This window comes from Myripristis murdjan, chromosome 22 (assembly GCF_902150065.1).
Source record: "Myripristis murdjan chromosome 22, fMyrMur1.1, whole genome shotgun sequence".
Lineage (NCBI taxonomy): Eukaryota > Metazoa > Chordata > Actinopteri > Holocentriformes > Holocentridae > Myripristis > Myripristis murdjan.
Window position 1 is genome coordinate 21,606,297 of NC_044001.1, and position 17,707 is coordinate 21,624,003.

Below are 17,707 nucleotides of genomic sequence, written 5' to 3' on the forward strand. Positions count from 1 at the left end.
ATCATGCAGATCATATATACAGTACATAAACTTTACAATTGTACTTGCTGAAACAGAGTTACAAAGTACCTCACAAAAACAAGATAAAATCAGCTGAGGGTAGGAAAACATGAAAAAGTAAGACTGCAAGGTAGACTAAAAAGAAACAATATAAAAATAAAAACAATGATAAAATCAAAGTAAAATTCAAGTCCTTAAGATAAATCCTTATATAGGACAATAACTAACAAAATGCCTTTCAAGATAAATATAGGTTTTAAGAAATGACTTAAATGATGATATATGGTTATGTGTATAATACAGTATTTCAACATGTTTGCACATTCCCATTATGGCAAGATAACTTAAGCCTGATAGAGTTTCAGGTGTAGATTAAATAAAATCTTTCTAGTAGTATTTCAGCAACACTGACTAGACTTTGGTGTCTCCCAGTCTGACCCACATGAACTCTTACTGCCCCAGTATCATTTCATGAGAGTGTTCAGGTCAGCTTCCTTGGTTTTTATTAGTAAACTTGCCCGCCCTCTAACTTTTTCTCTCCATCCTTCCCCAGAAGGCCAACCCCAACTCCTCCACCCTGAGCGGGGAGCGAATTACGCGGCTGTACGAGCTGGGTGTGGAGCCGGAGAGGCGGAGCTGGGTGGAGCGCTACCTGTCCTTCATGGAGGAGAGGGGCACCCCTGTCGCCCAGCTGCCTGCTGTGGGCAAGAAGCCGCTCGACCTCTGGAAGCTCTACATGGCTGTTAGGGAGATCGGAGGCCTGGCCATGGTAAGGCACAGGGATATTTTCCCAGTCGTCATAATAGAGTTGCTAAGTGGGCACAGATGTGGATGTAAAAATCTTACAGTGTTATGCGACAGCCAGTCTGCACGCTTCCTGCACTTGGATGGGCGTTAAACTGTAACGGTTTGAATCATCAGTGCAAACAAATAAGGACTGCATTGAAATAATTCAGGTTCATGGAAAAAAAAATCAAAGGTACTAGGCTGGCTACATCAAGGCTATTCAATTGTAAATTCAATTAGGCCAGATTTTAAAACCAGGAAATGTAGCCAGAGCCAGACATTTTCATCAGCCTATTTAAATCCTTTTTTAAGCTTTTGGTAATAATTCAATTTTAATGTTACTTAATAATTGAATGTAATGCTTTGGTAATATTTTGGTGTTTCTTAATGTGGTGCCTCCGAATATTATATTCTTAAACTACTGCAATTCACTCACTGCAATTTAAATACATTTGCTTGGAGACGGCAGCAGCCTAAAATAAACAAATATTTGCTGGTCCAGACAGGATTAAATTGATGGTTTTCATTTTCAGTTTTACTTTTCAGGGTTGACAGATAGCCAGATGTTCTGAAAAGCTACTAGGCATGGTCAGAATTGCATCCCATGAGAAAACGTTCATTTCATTGATTTGAAGATATCCTGATTGGCAGAAAATGTTTGTCACGCTGACTTTGCTTCCTGACTGCTTATGGATTTTAGACCACACTCCCAGTGCTGTAATTAGGATACACAGTAACATTGCTATTAATAAATAATTTAAAATAATAATAATAATATTACAACTAAAATATTAAACGTGCTACTAAAATAGCTGATTAATTTCAAACTTGCAGGGCCACTTGGAAGCTGCTTCTGGGCCGGATGTGGCCCGCAGGTCACTAGTTGAATAGGCCGGGTGTACATTAAGAAAAACAAGATTTCTCCAAAACAAAGTTTGGAAAATTAGTAGGAATGGCCATAACATAACCCTGTATTACATTTTACATAACCCTGTTTATCCAGGAGAACCCTGTGATTCCGTATTGAGTGATTGGTTATCATTAAAAGTATATTTACAAAAACAATAATAAAAAAAAAATACTTCCTGAACCTGCAGCTCAGCCCTCCTTGCTACTCTGTTAGAATCACTATAACCACCATAAACATATGAGCGACTTTCTCAGAGCACACTGACCAGGTGCACATGCATGACAGGACCTCACATGCAGCAATATGGACAGCTGAGTCTACATATCAATCAGCCCATGTTCATCTGACATTCAGCATTCTATAACAATGTGCATTCGAGCAGCATGGCGTACGGTATTGTTTCAGCTGTGGAGGGATATGTTGTGAGTGATTGATGCATCAGTGTATTGCACCATGAAGAAACTATAGGGAATAAGAGTGAGATGCATGAAATGAACCATGAGTGTTGGAGAGCCTAGATTCCTGAAAATGTCATAGTGTGCAAGGTCTGACAAGACTGTGGAAAATCTCATTGGATCATAATAAAAACCATGGGCATAAAGAGTAATAGAAGCAGAAGGTTTACAGACAGGCCTGGAGAAATGACAATATGGCATTGTCTGTGCATTTTTTTGTGTGTTGTTACATGAAAAGCAACAGTGGACCTCGATTGTTTGGACCCCGATTATACGGAATGACCGGTCAACTGGATGGCCATTTCCTGATTTTTTTTCTTCCTTTGGCGAGCTGCGCACCACTCTAGCCCATATGGGTCTATTATTCATTGGATACTATAGTTTCCTCCTGCAGGCGTGCCTGTGTGCGCCTGCTGCCACAAGGGATTTCTTTGACACTGCTATTGTCCCATCTTGTTTATCCCCAATCCCATAACAATCCCAGTTATTTAATGTGTATAATTACAGAACCCAGACAAACCTGAGCTCTATGCAAGGGAGATGAAACCAAGGAAGAGAGGAGTGAGTGTGAGAGAGAGAGAGAGAGAGAGAGAGAGAGAAAGCGTAGAGTGCAGTTTGATTCCTACAATGTATCATGAAATTGCTACACCAATATATTTTTTTACTTTTCAGTTTATAAGACTTGCCTTACCGTTTTTTGTTTTTTTTTTCCTGTCATATCTGGACTTTATGAAGCAGCTTAATTGACCAGGAGATGGAGATTACGTTAACACTGTAGCCTGATACTGCACTTAACATTTTGAGCTCCGCCAGCTTGCATGTGGTCACATACACTTTCATATCACTCACACATACACATGCAGTCATGGAGAAATAGATGGAGTGGTGCTTAAAACTAAACTAATAATGTTGCGATGTTGTTCACAGCTACACCAGTAGTGTATGTGTTTACTTAGCATTCATAAGTGTGGGAGGACAATTTAGATTTTTTTTTTTTTTTTTTTTTTTTTATGCTATTAGATTTTGTTCAGCCTCCACCCTCACTTAGCAGCAGGTGGTGACAGGATTCATGAATTTCATAAAAGCATCTGAGATCAGAGTTCACATAAGAAACATTCATTGCTCCCGACTCCCTTTCCCTCCCGAGGCTTTATTTTCCCGTCCCATCCCGATACAATGCCAGCCTCTAATTTGTACCACAAAGCTGTTTGTACGGGTTTGGTGCATTTTTATGCATGTTTCAGTTTTCCAAATTTTCAGCTGTCCAACACACTGTCATTCCTGAGGGGTTTGGATAATTGAGGTCCAACTGTATTTGCAATACTTTGCAAGACCTTCACCTTTTGTACAGAAACATGAAGCGACCAGTCATGGAGTTGATTATATTGATTAAATGTAGCAGTCTGTGGTGTAGCATACTATGGCCCAGATGACTAGTTTGTGATGAATACCACAGATAACTAAATACTTGAACACAATGAAACATGTTTCTTTGACCCAGTGTTTATCCATCCTCTTCTTCTTCTTCAGCTTTTTAGTTATTTAAAAGTTAGACTATCTTAGACATCTTTTCACCTCTTAACCTCTTTTCTTCCTCTTCACCCCACTCCACCACCAAGGTGAACAAGAACAAGAAGTGGCGCGAGCTGTCCACCACCCTGAACGTGGGCACGTCCAGCAGCTCGGCCAGCTCGCTGAAGAAGCAGTACATCCAGTATCTGTTCGCCTACGAGTGTAAGATGGAGAGGGGAGAGGAGCCGCCGGCAGACAGCAGCAGCAGCGGCAGCAGCATGGCTGGAGGAGACAACAGGAAGCAGGTCAAGATCCAGCCGCCTTCGCCTGGTAAGGCCTCATAACAGACTCGTGCACAGGAGTGTTTACAACTCCACTCGCCCATCTGTCGGCAGCCAGACAACAGGTGTTGGTGATCAAACGACAGGTGTCAGGAGTTGCTAGAGAAACGGTCATCTGTATTTGTGACAATGTGGCATAGTGGTACAAAACACTGATACACCAAAACAGAGGCTTTGCAGCTGTGTCCCAAATCTCCTTGGATCAACTCCTGGTGAAGTTTTGTAGAACTTGGAGAGCTGGCCATGCATAAGTAATAGTTAATTAGTTGTGGTGTAGATCCCTACAGTAGCCTAGCCTTACAGGTAAAGGTGAGTGGGCAGATAATGTAGATTTGTTTCTAAATACTGTAATACAGTAAACTGTCTTGTCTTTAGCCCTAATTCCTTTAGTTCCCCTAGACTGTGTCAGCTTGAGAGGCGTTAACCTGAACAAATTCTTATTGTTTAGTTTGGTTTGGTTAGTTAGCTAATTAGTCTGTTTATTACATCACATTCCTGTCTGTGTTACTAACCATTAATTTTAACAGTAGACTCTCTCTGACAAGCTCAAGTTATCAAAACACAAAATCGAGTAGATGTATCAATGATGAAATGATCCATCACCAGCCAAAAACCACACATAAGATAGCCATGTCTATCCTGCAGTGTTGAAAGCGAAGATATGTTTCGAAATACAGTCAGATGTGTTTGTTTCCAAAAGCTGCAGACCTCCACTGTGGCTGACCTCTATTGATTTAATAGGACAGGACAAGAGGAAGCGTCATGAGAGTTCGGAGTACTTCTTTGTAATATCCGTAATAACAAATAAAAGCAGCTCTTTAAGCCATAAGTTATTATAAATTGTAACATGTAGATTGGGTTTCTCAGTAAAATACAGAACATGTAGTGTAAAGACAAAGACACTATAACAAGAGATAGGTCAAAATGAAATCTCTTAAAAAAGAAAAAGCAAATTTTCCAGGAAGGTTAACAAGCTACAATGGCCAGAGAGTAAAGAACTTCTCATTATATCATCATTAGAAAACACCAAACAGAAATGCGACTTGAATACATGAACACATCTTAAGAGATTAGGGGCATCCGTGCTGTTTTGATGATGAAGCTTGCTTTAATGAAGGTGAGCTACAGTATTATCACCACTTGTACCTCAAACCTGAGACATGCTTTTATTCGATTACAGTGCTATAGGGGTTAAACAATATTGTTTTGGCACGACGCCATTACACTAACAGGCTTCTTTTTTTTTTCTTGTGCGTCCCCTGTTTACACCATGTGCCCGTAAGCACAATTATGACATGGGGAGCAGGAGAGGGGCGGAAAAGACTAGACAGAGATATAGAGCAGTAAGGTCACGTCTCTAATTTGCAGCGGTGATGAGAAAAGTGACCCCGGCCTTTAAATAGAACATCGGAGCACTTCACCTGCCGCAGACACTGCAGATTGCTTTTCCTGGTGGGTGGAAGGGAGCATCTGCCTTCATTTGCAACCACACGAACACACACACACACATGCACATACACACACACAGAGTCATATGGTACATATGACCCCCACACACATACATGCACACATATGAACAGCCATCCTCTCTCACTTGTAACACTTTATCATGCATAATTCAGCCACCTCTCACCTACTCAGTGGGATCTAAGCTCCTCAATTTCCCTGAATCTCATTTTGCCCGCATCAGCTGATGGAGCCACGGTACATAGTTAACGCATTCAGAGATTGCATCTATATTGTAAAATATAAAAAAGTCAATTCTTGTAATCCCTAGACCATCTCTGGGATATACGGTGCTGGCGCTGTGAAACTGACTGAAGTAATATCCTCTGCATGCATTTTTAGAACAGGTGGTCCAGTTAAAACTCTACACTTTGTGGTGCTAATGTCGGACTAGACGAGAACAAGAGGGAGCTGTCCCTGAAAAATATCTCTATGTTACAGGAGCACTGAACAGTTTTTCAGTGAAGTTTCTTCTTTGAGTTCCACACATATATAATAGTCTCAATACTGCCATCATCAGTTTCTACAAAGCCCGTCGCCCCATCGATGGTTAAACTTTCAGACGTCATCTTTGATGTTTAAGAGATGTCAGAATCAGAAGCAAGTTACTCATAATCAGAGAAACATTTATGCTTTGCCACTCTCTAGTCACACATTGTGTTGCTGTTGCCAGCTCCTCTTTTATGGTTCAAGACATTTACTTCAACCTGGCAAAGTCCCTAGCAAGGGACCAGTGCAATTGGCATAGTGCTTTCTAAACCTACAAAACAAGTTGAATCATGTGAGATGAATTTTGTAAACGTTATGTATATTATTTTTTTATGTGAACTATTTCATGGTCTAAAAATCGCTTAGTGATCCTTTAAAGAGAATATTTTGATTTAGTTCCAAGCCTTTGTGTCTTCAACACATGAAAAAAGAGGTAATTTCACTTGTTTCCCTTAACTTGTTTCAGTAGTTTTCTTGACTCTCATGTGGTCAGCCTTCCTTGGCCTTGATTCTCTACTGGCACAGTTTTCCATGTGTTTGGAAACCACCAAGATTTTAAAACTGAATGTGAGACTGAATGACATGGCGGACAGTTTTGCAGTGTTTGCCACAGCAGGTGTATTTCTAACTGTATGTAACACACAGGTGCAATTTGCCAAGGGATTTTTTGCACTATCCAGGCTTAGAGCTTGAAGTGCATTGTAATGACAACACATTTAATTTTTTGTGTGACTTGACAATAACATTTTTAAAAAGTGGGGAGAAAAAAAAAGAAAGTTCAAAATGCAAAAACTCCTCCAGAAATTCCATCTCCATGGATTACAAGCTTTTTTTACATGGACCTCGGTGGTTCTGTGTGACCTACGTTGCCAGCATTAAGATGTTTTATAAGTCAAATATTGTTTTAGGGTTAACTGTCACATTAACTCAAGTCCAAATGCTCAAGCCAAACCCAACCTTTGCCCAAAACAAATCTGTTCAAACCCAACCCAAACCCGCAAGATAACAGTTTTTTCTTATCCCGAGCCTGGCTGGAGCCCAAAATAGGCATTAATTAATTTGTCCACCAGATAATGATCTTACACCAAACAACATTTTCCCCCTCATAATCCTGTAGGCTCTGATGTGGTTTGACAGATGAGAGGAGGGGAGTCTCATTCCCGGAGAGACAGGACCCATCAGGAATCAAGAAACTGACAAGGCTCTTATCTATAACAAATAAATCTGAAGCCACCATAGCCCAGTTTAACTTATCAAGCAGGCCATACCCCATTTGAATATGTGACCATCGAGGACACCTCTCTCCTTGACTGGACTGAAAAGTTTAAAATACCACAGGCTAGTGAGCTAGAACAGTTCCCATCTATTTTCTTTTTATACTTCTACCTTATTCTACTATCTATCCTTGTCTGCTCCCAAGTGCAAACTGCCCCACTGACACCCTGCCAGCCTATATATAGACTGACAGCCGAATGATGTCACAGAGGGAGCTTGTCCAGCATGATGGTGGGGTTGGAGGAGTGGAGGATGTGTGCATGTGTGCGTGTGTAGTGTGTGTGTAGTGGTGGTAGAGAGGGAGGGGTTGATTAATGAGGGCTGGAATGTAGAGTGTAAACAAACGCGACCTCGCCGTCACCTTTCATTCACAAAACTGGCTCGGCTGACTGACTTTTTTTTTTTTCCCCCCTCAACCACTACCATCACCGCTCTGGATTATGTCACCCGCTGACACACATACAGGCACTCATGCGTGCACACATACACACACACATACACACACATCAAACACCATTCTCGTGCCTCATGCACACACGCATGCGTCCGCACACACACACACACACACACACACACACACACACACACGTTTTTTTCTCATTGCTGTCATTTTTCTCTCTCCCTCTGAATGTGGAACGGAGGGCACTTGAGTTCACGCTGTATAAATGCATCCCCCCACTAACCCCCACTCCCCACCCTTCTCCTCCACCTCCCCTCCGTCTTCACACACACCCCCTCCCCACCCAGCCCCTCCGTATTATGTATCTGCCTGTCTGCCCGCCAGCATCTGAAGAATGGCAAACCTCTTAACCTTGGCTAACCCAGCCATTGTTTGCACTGCACCACATAAGCACGTGTGTTTGTGTGTGTGTGTGTGTGTGTGTGCATGCACGTGTGTGTGTCTGCCGAAGGGATATCCCTGAAAGTGAAGAATCCCTAATGCTCACTGCCCCAGCTTTGCCCTCTCTCTCACTTTCCTTCCTCTCTCTCTCCCACCCCTGCTTCAAGCTCATCCCCTCCCATCATCCACAGGGATAACCATCTCTCTCCCTCTCTCTCTCTGTCTCCTATGATGTAGAGGCAGGGGGTATCGTTGAATAATTCAGAATTAGCATGAATTTTTAAAGCCTTTCTCTTCTTCTTTTTTTTTCCTTTTTTTCTGTGGAAACGTGCAGTGCAGGGAAAGGCCAGGGAGGCTGTTCCAAAAGGCAGGCTTCTTACGCTAAACGCTCATTAGGATACTCTCATATTCTCTCTTTCTCTGTCTCTGTCATCTTTAAGCTGGAACAATCCACATTTTCCATCAAACCTGCTTCTGAGAATTCATATCCCTGGGTTTTTATCCAGCCAGGGTTTCTTTGTGTGCTGGGCTCTTGTACCGCTGCCGTCCTTTCATTTCCTAGTCATCTGACAGAAATTCACAGAAATATAGTGTCATAACAGGAGAGCATGCTCACCCCTTTTTAACCCCAGTTTGGAGCCTCTGTGTGAACGGGTGAATTTTTGGTAGGGGAGAGGTCACAGGCACAGATAGATGCCCTCTTAACTTTCTAACTCATATATAGGGGATTTAAGCTAACATAATCTCTCACATAATTTAGTTTTGCCCCTACGTAGAAATGCACACACTATTACTGACGCACTCACATATACTTTGCCTTTGTTTTACATACATCTCTGCCCCCCAGCTTAGCCCTCTCCATGAACCCCTCACCAAGTTCACGGCGCACCCAAGAAAAAAGCCAGCTCAACCATCTTCAAACAGCTTCCAAATAAAGCGCTGCGCTGTGACCGCCCGTGTGGGCAATTCCCTCAGAGAAAGCCTTCTCTTCTCTCCCTTCCCACCTCCTTTCCCTTCGTCTCTCCCTCCTCTGGCCTCTCTCTAGCAGTCCCTGCGTTTCCATTTTCTTCCACTTTTCATGCAGGCACACCATTCACGGAAAGCTCAATTCTTGTGTAGGGCATCACTGGAAGTGCTTTGGCCTTAAGTCCAAAGTTATCTCCCTAATACAGCACCCCACTGCAGCTAAAGCCCACCATGGCCCCTCTAACTTAAATAAAACCAGCTTCGAGATCATATCTGGAGACCATGAGGGAGCCCTGCAGTGTGAAAGTGTTGCCGTTTTCGCTGTGCATTTTGTGAATCCAGGTCCCATTACAGCTGTAATAAGCCATTTCTACCTCTTCCTCTCTCTCCCTGTCTCTCAGCCAATTCAGGTGGCTCTCTCCAAGGCCCCCAGACCCCCCAGTCCTCAGGCAGCAGCTCCACAGCAGAGGCAGCTGGGGACCTGAAGCCCCCCACACCCGCCACCACCCCTCTGGGCCAGGTCACTCCACTGCCACCCAACAGGTACCACATGTACATAGTGCTACTGCTATTACTACTACCATTGCTGCTATTGCAACTATAATACTACAAAAAAAAAAAAAAAAAAAAAAGGTCAAGTAAAGACAACATGTAAAATTGCCTCTGTAAGATGATTTTGTTTTAGCTACCTGTCTAGAAAATACATGTAAGAGATATCTTAATAATATTTAAAATAGTAGTAATGTATGAATTTGTTTTTTGTTTGTTTTTCTTTCCTCTTACTATGGATGTGATAATGCTGGACACAACTATGTAATATACTGTAATGTTCTGTATCTCACGTCGTAAATATAGTGTCTCAAAATAGACATTGTGATTATGCAGGACACTTCTACTTCAGTACTGCTGAGGCTATTCCTTTTTACTACTACTACTGCTGCTACTCTAAGGCTATATGCTACTATATACCCCATATTGTACATTCAGTATATGGAGAATAAGATGTGTATTGTTTGACAATTTTTAAACTACTTCTACCACTAGTACTACTACTACTGCTACTGCAACTATTTTTTTTTTTTTTTTTTACTACTGCTGCTACTTTTGCAAGCATTACTACTACCAAGTGGTGCAAAAAGTACTCAAAAGTTTCCTTTTAGAGTGCTAATTTACTAATGGATTAACCTGTATTTTGAAGTATGATGAAGCATTTTTAATGCTGTAGGTCTACCTGCTGCGTAATATAATTGCATAATTTACATTCTATCTACAGATCATACTTTATGCTTTGCATGTAAAAGCTTATTCTGCAAATTATACCTGGTAACTACAGCTATCAGATAAATGTTGTGCAGCAAAATATAAAATATTACCCTCTGAATTCTAGTTGACTAAAGGTATAAAGTTTCACAAAATGGAAATACTCAAATAAATTGCTAGTACCTCAAGATGACTAAATATATTAATATGACCCTAAATGAAATGTCCACCATTCAAAAAAATTTGATACATAGTCGTACCATAATAAAAACATATTATGGTACCTTTAAAGCAGGGGTGTCAAACTGGTGCCATGGAGGGCTGAGAGGCTGCAGGTTTTCATTCCAACCAAAAACACCACCAGGTGATTTCGGTTCCTCCTCTCTGCTTAAAGGTGAGGTAATCAGTGAAATCACCTGGTGGAGTTTTCGGTTGGAATGAAAACCTGCAGCCTCTTGGCTCTTCATGGCACCAGTTTGACACCCCTGCTTTAAAGGATAGAAGGTAACTGGAGTTCTTATTTGATGAAAGAGTAACACCTATGATCAATTTACAGACTGACTCCTTGATATTTGAATGATACTTAATTATGATATTCAGGTAATGCGTTTTTATTTTTTGTTTGTTTGTTTTTTTTGTTTTTTTTTTTCTGAATGAAAATTTGTATTTTGGATTAGAATTCTTGCTGTATTTGCCATCAAATGTGTTGAATCCATGAACTTTCTTTACTAACAGTGCTGCCTCCTCCCTCCTATTCTTGCCTCATCTAGGACCAGTGTGAGCATCCAGGATCCCTTCTCAGAGGTGAATGACCCAGCCTTCCAGAAACGTGGTACCACCCTGCCCCCCTCAGCTCCTTACCAGCAGGGCCTTAGCATGCCTGACATGATGATGAGGATGCAGTATGATGCCAAGGACCCCTTTGCTGGGATGAGGAAGAGTGAGTGGGCACACACTGTGATACCCTTTGACCCAAACACTAGCCCAGACCTGCTTCCCTGGCTTCACTGGATAAAACCATTTCATAGAGATGCAAGCAACCAACAACCAAGAAATCCATCAGAAACACATTTCCATGAGCCCATTTTATATTGTCACTGTGCTATGAAATTTACCCAAATATATGAAAATTAGGTGTTTTGTTCCATTGCATTACTTTGCATCTACAGTAAGAGAAAAATGTCAACAAATGTTTTTTGTTTGTTTGTTTTTTGCAACTGGGAAAACCCATCCACCCACCCAGATATTTCTTCCCTTGGCCACATCCACCAGCTTCTTTTGGGGGATCCCAAGAATCCACAATCTCATTCTCTCAGTCCTTACTCAGGGCTTGTGAACATAGGTGAGGGTTGGAACAAAGATCAATCGGTAAATTGAGAGCTTTGCCTTCTGGCGCATTTTCCTCTTCACCATGATGGTCCAGCACAACGACTGCATGACTTCTGCTGCCAACCCGATACACCTGTCGATCTCCCACTCCATTTTACCCTCAGTGATGAACAAGACTCCAAGATACTTGAACTCCTCCACTTGAGGCAGTAACTCACTCCCAACTCGGAGCAGACAAACCACCTTTTTCTGGCAGAGAACCATGGCCTGTGACTTGGAGGTGCTGATCCTCATTCCAGCCCTCTTACTCGGCTGCAAACTGCCCCAGTGTGTGCTGAAGGTCACCACTTGATTAGGCCAGCAGAACCAAATCATCTGCAAAGGGCAGAGATGCAGTCCTGAGGTCCTTAAGATCCTCCACTCCCCAGCTGCACCTTGAAATCCTGTCCATGAAAATCACAAACAGAATTGGAGCAGGTACAGCCCTGGCAAAGTCCAACACCCACTGGGAACAAGCTTGGGCTAAGAATGTGGGCACAGCTCACACTGCAGTTATATAGGGACCGAATAGCTCTATGCAGAAATCCATGCACCCCATACTTCTCCAGCACCCCCACAGGACACCTTGGGGAACACGGTTGTAAGCCTTCTCCAGGTCCACAAAGCACATGTGGCTTGGATGGGCAAATACTCATGATCCCTCTAGTATCCGTGCAAGGCCAAAGAGCTAGTCCGCTGTTCCACCACCAACACGGAATACGCATTGTTCCTCCTGAATATGAGAGCACACTCTCCAGTCCCCCTTTTTAAAAAAATATTGACCACCACCCCCCTCTGCCATTCCACAGGCATTGTCCCTCACCTAAATGCAACATTGAAGAGACTTGTCAGCCATGACAGCCCAACAACATGAGATGGGTGATGGCCCTCATGAATTCGAACTCCTCCCATTCTTCAGTTTTTGCTTCCTCTACCACCATCACTGTGGTCTGCCTTTTGGCCTGCCACTATTTCACAGCCAATAATAATAAAAAATGAGTTCCCTAAGCCAGCCAAGCCAAAAAGGCTTCCTTTAGTCTGATGGCCTCCCTCACTGATGGCATCCACCACCAGGTTCTTGGGTTGCCACTGTGACAGGCACTGATGACCACAGCTCAAAGCTACCACTTCAACAGTAGGGGCTTTGAACAGGGTTCATGCCCCAAAACCATGCCCATGCCCCAAACCTCCCTTGGGACTAATAACTGCAGTTCATAACTGCAGTTATGAACTTCTTTATGCTCCAACATGGTGTTTGTTATGGTCAATGCATTGATCACACGGAAGTCCAATAACAAATCACCACTTGGGTTCAGATCAAGTAGGCTGTTCCTGCAAATTACACCCCTCCAAGTTTTCCCATTAAAGTCTCCCAGTAGAACTACAGAGTCCCCAGATGGTACCTTCAGTAGTACACTTTCTCAGTGTCTCAAGGAAGGCTGGGTATTTTGAGCTGCCACTTGGCACTTATTCTGTCATGACAGTGAGAGATTTCCCCCTACAACCCGAAGTCTCACAAAAACAAACTCCAATACAGCGGTGCTCAGTCAGCGCCTAACAAGTAGCCCCACACCTGTACCACCACACCACTTCTCACCCCAAGCAAAGAGAGTCCAGCCCTCATCCAGGAGTTTGTTTCCAGACTCAAGGCTGTGTGTAGAAGTGAGCCCAACAATAATTAGTTGGTATTATTGATCTCCCACACAAGCTCAGGCCAAAACCCGGTTTCTGCACCATAAGTGCATTCCACCAGGGTCTGCGTCCAACCCCCCTACCTGTGTGGCATCACACCTGTACCCTACTCCTCCTCTCCCAGCTGCTGAGTCCATGAGAGGGCAGTCTCTCATGGGTCATTTTGGCTAAGTCTAGCCAGACCTTGTGACAGGTCCGGCCACTAGGTGCTCGCCAACAAGCTCCCCTTCCTGGCCTGGCTCCAGGAGGGGGCCCCGGTATCCCTATTCTGGGCGAGTTGTCTATATTTCCATGGGGACTATTCATAGGGGCTTTTTGAATTACTTTTTGTCTGGCACCTCACCTAACAGCGCTCTGCATTGGGTGACCCTACCAGGAGCTATATGTGATTCCAGGAGGGACACATGGAAATAATGCAAGAATTAATATGTTTAATTTGCCAGATGCAACCATTTATAACATTTTTTTTCTTTTACCTTCCAGTGATCAATTTGTAAAAGTCAGTATCACACTTTTCAAATGATCAATTTGGCATGAAACAAAACATTTCCTATCACATTTTAATATTACATCTGCATAAACTCAAATCTTAGAATTATGAATTTGCAAAACTCACAGTCTTTGGAAAAGAGGTTTGAAACTGAAAACTTCATCTGAAACGTTAGCATGAACTTAAATGATTCTTAGTCTAGAGGACTCGCTTGTCCTATAGCCATTGTTCTTTCATCTGTCTTGGCGGTCTAATTGTCTGTCTAATCACTGTGTCATCTCAGATCAGGACAGATGCGTGTGTTTGCTCCTGGAACTATGAAAGCAGATGAGCGCTGTTTGTTACTCCACACAATCCCTTTATGGAAAACGCCAGCTCCTCTTATGTTCTTGTAGCTTAGCCTTCGTCTCATCTTAACTTTGTTCATCCCTTTTCATCCTTTTCTTTTCAACCTTTCATCCTCTCCACCCTGCTGAGAAGCACCTGTTTTGACCAACTCGTGTGGTTTACTTTTGAGAACAAACAGTAGTTTTAGAAAGGATGGCGGCTCCTCTGAAGGCTGAGAAGAATGGAGTCTGAATGAATAATATGGTGGATGTTAGCTGCATAACAACAGCAGACAGCTTCAGAACAATAGGCTTAATCATGAAAAGTAGCTCTTACTGATAGAGGAATGCTGCCATCTGGTGGCTTGATTAAGACATTACTTATCAATTACCACTGTAGATTAGAAATCCTCTGCATTTGTAAGGGCAAGTTTGAGTATCTGTTATGTTAACTTTCCAGGACACATTTGGATTTTGGATGTGTAGCAGTGTTAATCATTAATGTCCATATTTTCCATTACCATATCATCTACACACAACCACAATTATTCAGGGTTCTCTGACATGCATTCACCTCCTGTGCTTTCTTCCTCCACAGTGGCAGGAGCTGACCCTTACATGCCTGGCCAGATGCCAAGCAGTGGAATGCAAGAAATGTATGGCCGACCTCCATCAGCTATGGGCATGGGCCAGCGCTCCCAGTACCCATATGGACCAGGCTATGACAGGAGGTAGGAACCTTAGTGGTGGGTGGTGAACCTGTAGCTAACCTGTGTTCTGTTACAACAACTTAAAATACAGTGTAGTATAGTGTAATTACAACCTGAATTCCCACAGAATTCCCAGTTAACAGTACCATATATGGTCTATAATAGCATATACTGGATGGGTATAATAGAAGTTAAGACAATAATGTATTCACAGTTTGACTGCACACTGGATTTGTTTGTTGTTTGATCCCTCAGGCCAGACCATGTGATGGGAATAGAGGGAAGCATGGGTCCTCCTGGGAGTCAGAACAACATGGGACCTTCTAACAGCGAGGGCAGCATGTATTCCCCCAACAGATACCCCTCACAGCAGAGGTCAGCACCTGTGTATGTGTGTGCAGTTGACTGAACTACTGTTGGAAAGCTGGATAGATGAGTCATAGTTCTTGGTGAATTTTTACTGCTTTTTTTTTCTTTTTTTTTTCCAAATGAGAGTTTAAAAACCTCCTTTGTCTTCTCTTCTGTTGCAGACACGATGGCTATGGCCAGCAGTACCCTGGCATGCCCTATGGCATGCACCCCTCTGGGATGTACCCACAGCAGCAGGTGAGACACAAGTGGTCTGCATGCACCTAACACTGTTTATTTCTACCTTTAATATGAAAATACAGTGGATATAAAAAGCATTCATCTCTTTGTGACGTTTTGTATTGCATGAGCCTGGTATAACAGGAAGGGTAAAATTGTAACAATTTTAAATTGAAAATGTATTGAGACTGTACATGTTTTGTCCAACGAGACAATTCAGCACAGCGTAAAAGGCTGCTTTTAAGCAACGTTTTAAGCAGTTTTTTTCTGGTTTTTGCATTTGATGCATTCATATGCATTTCTAGCATACTATGAAGTACACTGAACATATTTTACATTCATAAAACATATTTCTTTACAAAAATGCAAAGATAATCTACAAATGCAAAAGGAGGATGAATAATATTTATAACTGCTGCAAAATACCCATTAAACACAACAGTATTAAGCTATGATGTAAGAATGAATCTAAGATGGTTTTAAAGGGTGTTGTAATACCCTGATTGCTGATGATAAGTCATCCATAATCACCTATACCCTTGCTTCTGCAGGGCTATAAACGGCCTATGGAGGGTATGTATGGTCCCCCAAGCAAGAGACATGAGGGCGACATGTATGCCATGCAGTACGCCAACCAGCAGCCTGACATGTACAACCATTACGGTGGTGGCTACTCAGGCCCTGAGCGCCGACCCATCCAGGGACAGTTCCCTTACCCCTACCCACGAGACCGTATGGTCCCTTCAGGGCAAGGCCAACACAGCATGATGGGTGGTGGGCCCACTCCCAACCATGCTACTGATGGGCCCAACATGTGGCCATCCAGGACAGACATAGGTTACCCCTACGCCAACCGACAGGGGGCACCATCACAGATGCCACCTTATGGCTCAATGGGTAGAGAGGACATGGATGGCAGGCCCGGCCAGGAGCAGTGGCACCGCCAGTCTCCCTACATGTCGTCATCAGGCAGCATGCCATCCTTGTCATCACGTCAGCCACCGTCATCCTATTCCAACTCCCCATCTATGGCCAACCACCTACCCCGAGCACCCAGCCCAGGAGCCTTCCAGCGCTCCATGGAGTCTCGGATGTCACCCAGCAAAGCGCCATTCATGTCTCCCATGAAGATGCCTAAGCCAGGAATGGCCATGCTGGGCTCACAGGGCAGTGGGCCTCTGGGTCAGTTTCCTCCCAACCTGAGAAGGGATCTCAACTACCCGCTGGGATCAGTGGAGGCAACCATGCCCATTCTCAAGCCTCGACGCAAGATTACCTCCAAGGACACTGGTGAGAAACAGACTCCCATGATTTCATTATTCAGAGTGAGCTATTAACACCAACTGCCACGCAAATGCTGGTAAATTTTGCAGGACTAGTAAGTCTGTCTCCTTGATAGACTGGTAGAGACACACAGATAGAGAGAGATAGAATGTGTTATTGGTAACTGTTATTGCCAGTTATAACTCTGAGCATTGATAGCTCTTTTTTTATTCTGTTTCTGCACTTTGTGATTTGCCTGCATCAGATATGTGACTGAAAAGAGTTTATTTTTATTTCAAAAGTTAAACAATATATATTGCTGCTTCATACTACATTCATTTGGGTTTGTTTAAAAATTGTCATTATCAAAAGCTAAAACAAGGCTTTAAATAGGCTGCTGAAAATGTCTGGCCTGTCCACATTTCCTGGTTTCAAAATCTGGCCCAGATGAATTTGTAATTGAATAGCCCTGAATTAGAGCATGACGTCAGTTTTATGACAGAAACTACAATGGCCTACTCTGTTCAATATTACTTTGATCATGTGGACCCTTCTACCCCTCATCTTCTACCCAGGAACCCCTGAGGCCTGGCGCGTGATGATGTCTCTGAAGTCTGGCCTGCTGGCAGAGAGCACATGGGCTCTCGACACTATCAACATCTTGCTGTACGATGACAGCACTGTGGCCTCCTTTAACCTCTCCCAGGTAAAAACCTACCATTTCCATGAGCACACCTCACTGATAACTGACAGGACAGATTACATGACATTTAGCCCACTAGAGAATGCTGGGACTCTTACTGTAGGCAGTATGTGGTATATCTCTCAAAAACCCACTTTTCTAAAGCCTTGTTAAGATGGGATTAGTTTTACAGGGGAGGTACAGAAATGTAATCATTACCACAATATAATTTTACTCCATCCATGTC

General features: G+C 42.9%; 1 protein-coding gene across 4 annotated transcripts in view; it reads left to right on the plus strand.

The window, feature by feature from the left end:
- LOC115354027 (AT-rich interactive domain-containing protein 1B-like) overlaps positions 1-17,707 on the plus strand; it is a 199,753-nt gene that overhangs the window by 177,285 nt on the left and 4,761 nt on the right. For all 4 annotated transcript variants that reach the window (XM_030044176.1, XM_030044178.1, XM_030044177.1 and 1 more), the window contains 9 exons: positions 554-769; positions 3,771-3,993; positions 9,483-9,624; positions 11,112-11,281; positions 14,816-14,948; positions 15,183-15,302; positions 15,458-15,533; positions 16,067-16,805; positions 17,354-17,484. In XM_030044176.1, the coding sequence (XP_029900036.1) occupies positions 554-769; positions 3,771-3,993; positions 9,483-9,624; positions 11,112-11,281; positions 14,816-14,948; positions 15,183-15,302; positions 15,458-15,533; positions 16,067-16,805; positions 17,354-17,484 (1,950 nt within the window). The remainder of the gene's footprint in view (positions 1-553; positions 770-3,770; positions 3,994-9,482; positions 9,625-11,111; positions 11,282-14,815; positions 14,949-15,182; positions 15,303-15,457; positions 15,534-16,066; positions 16,806-17,353; positions 17,485-17,707) is intronic.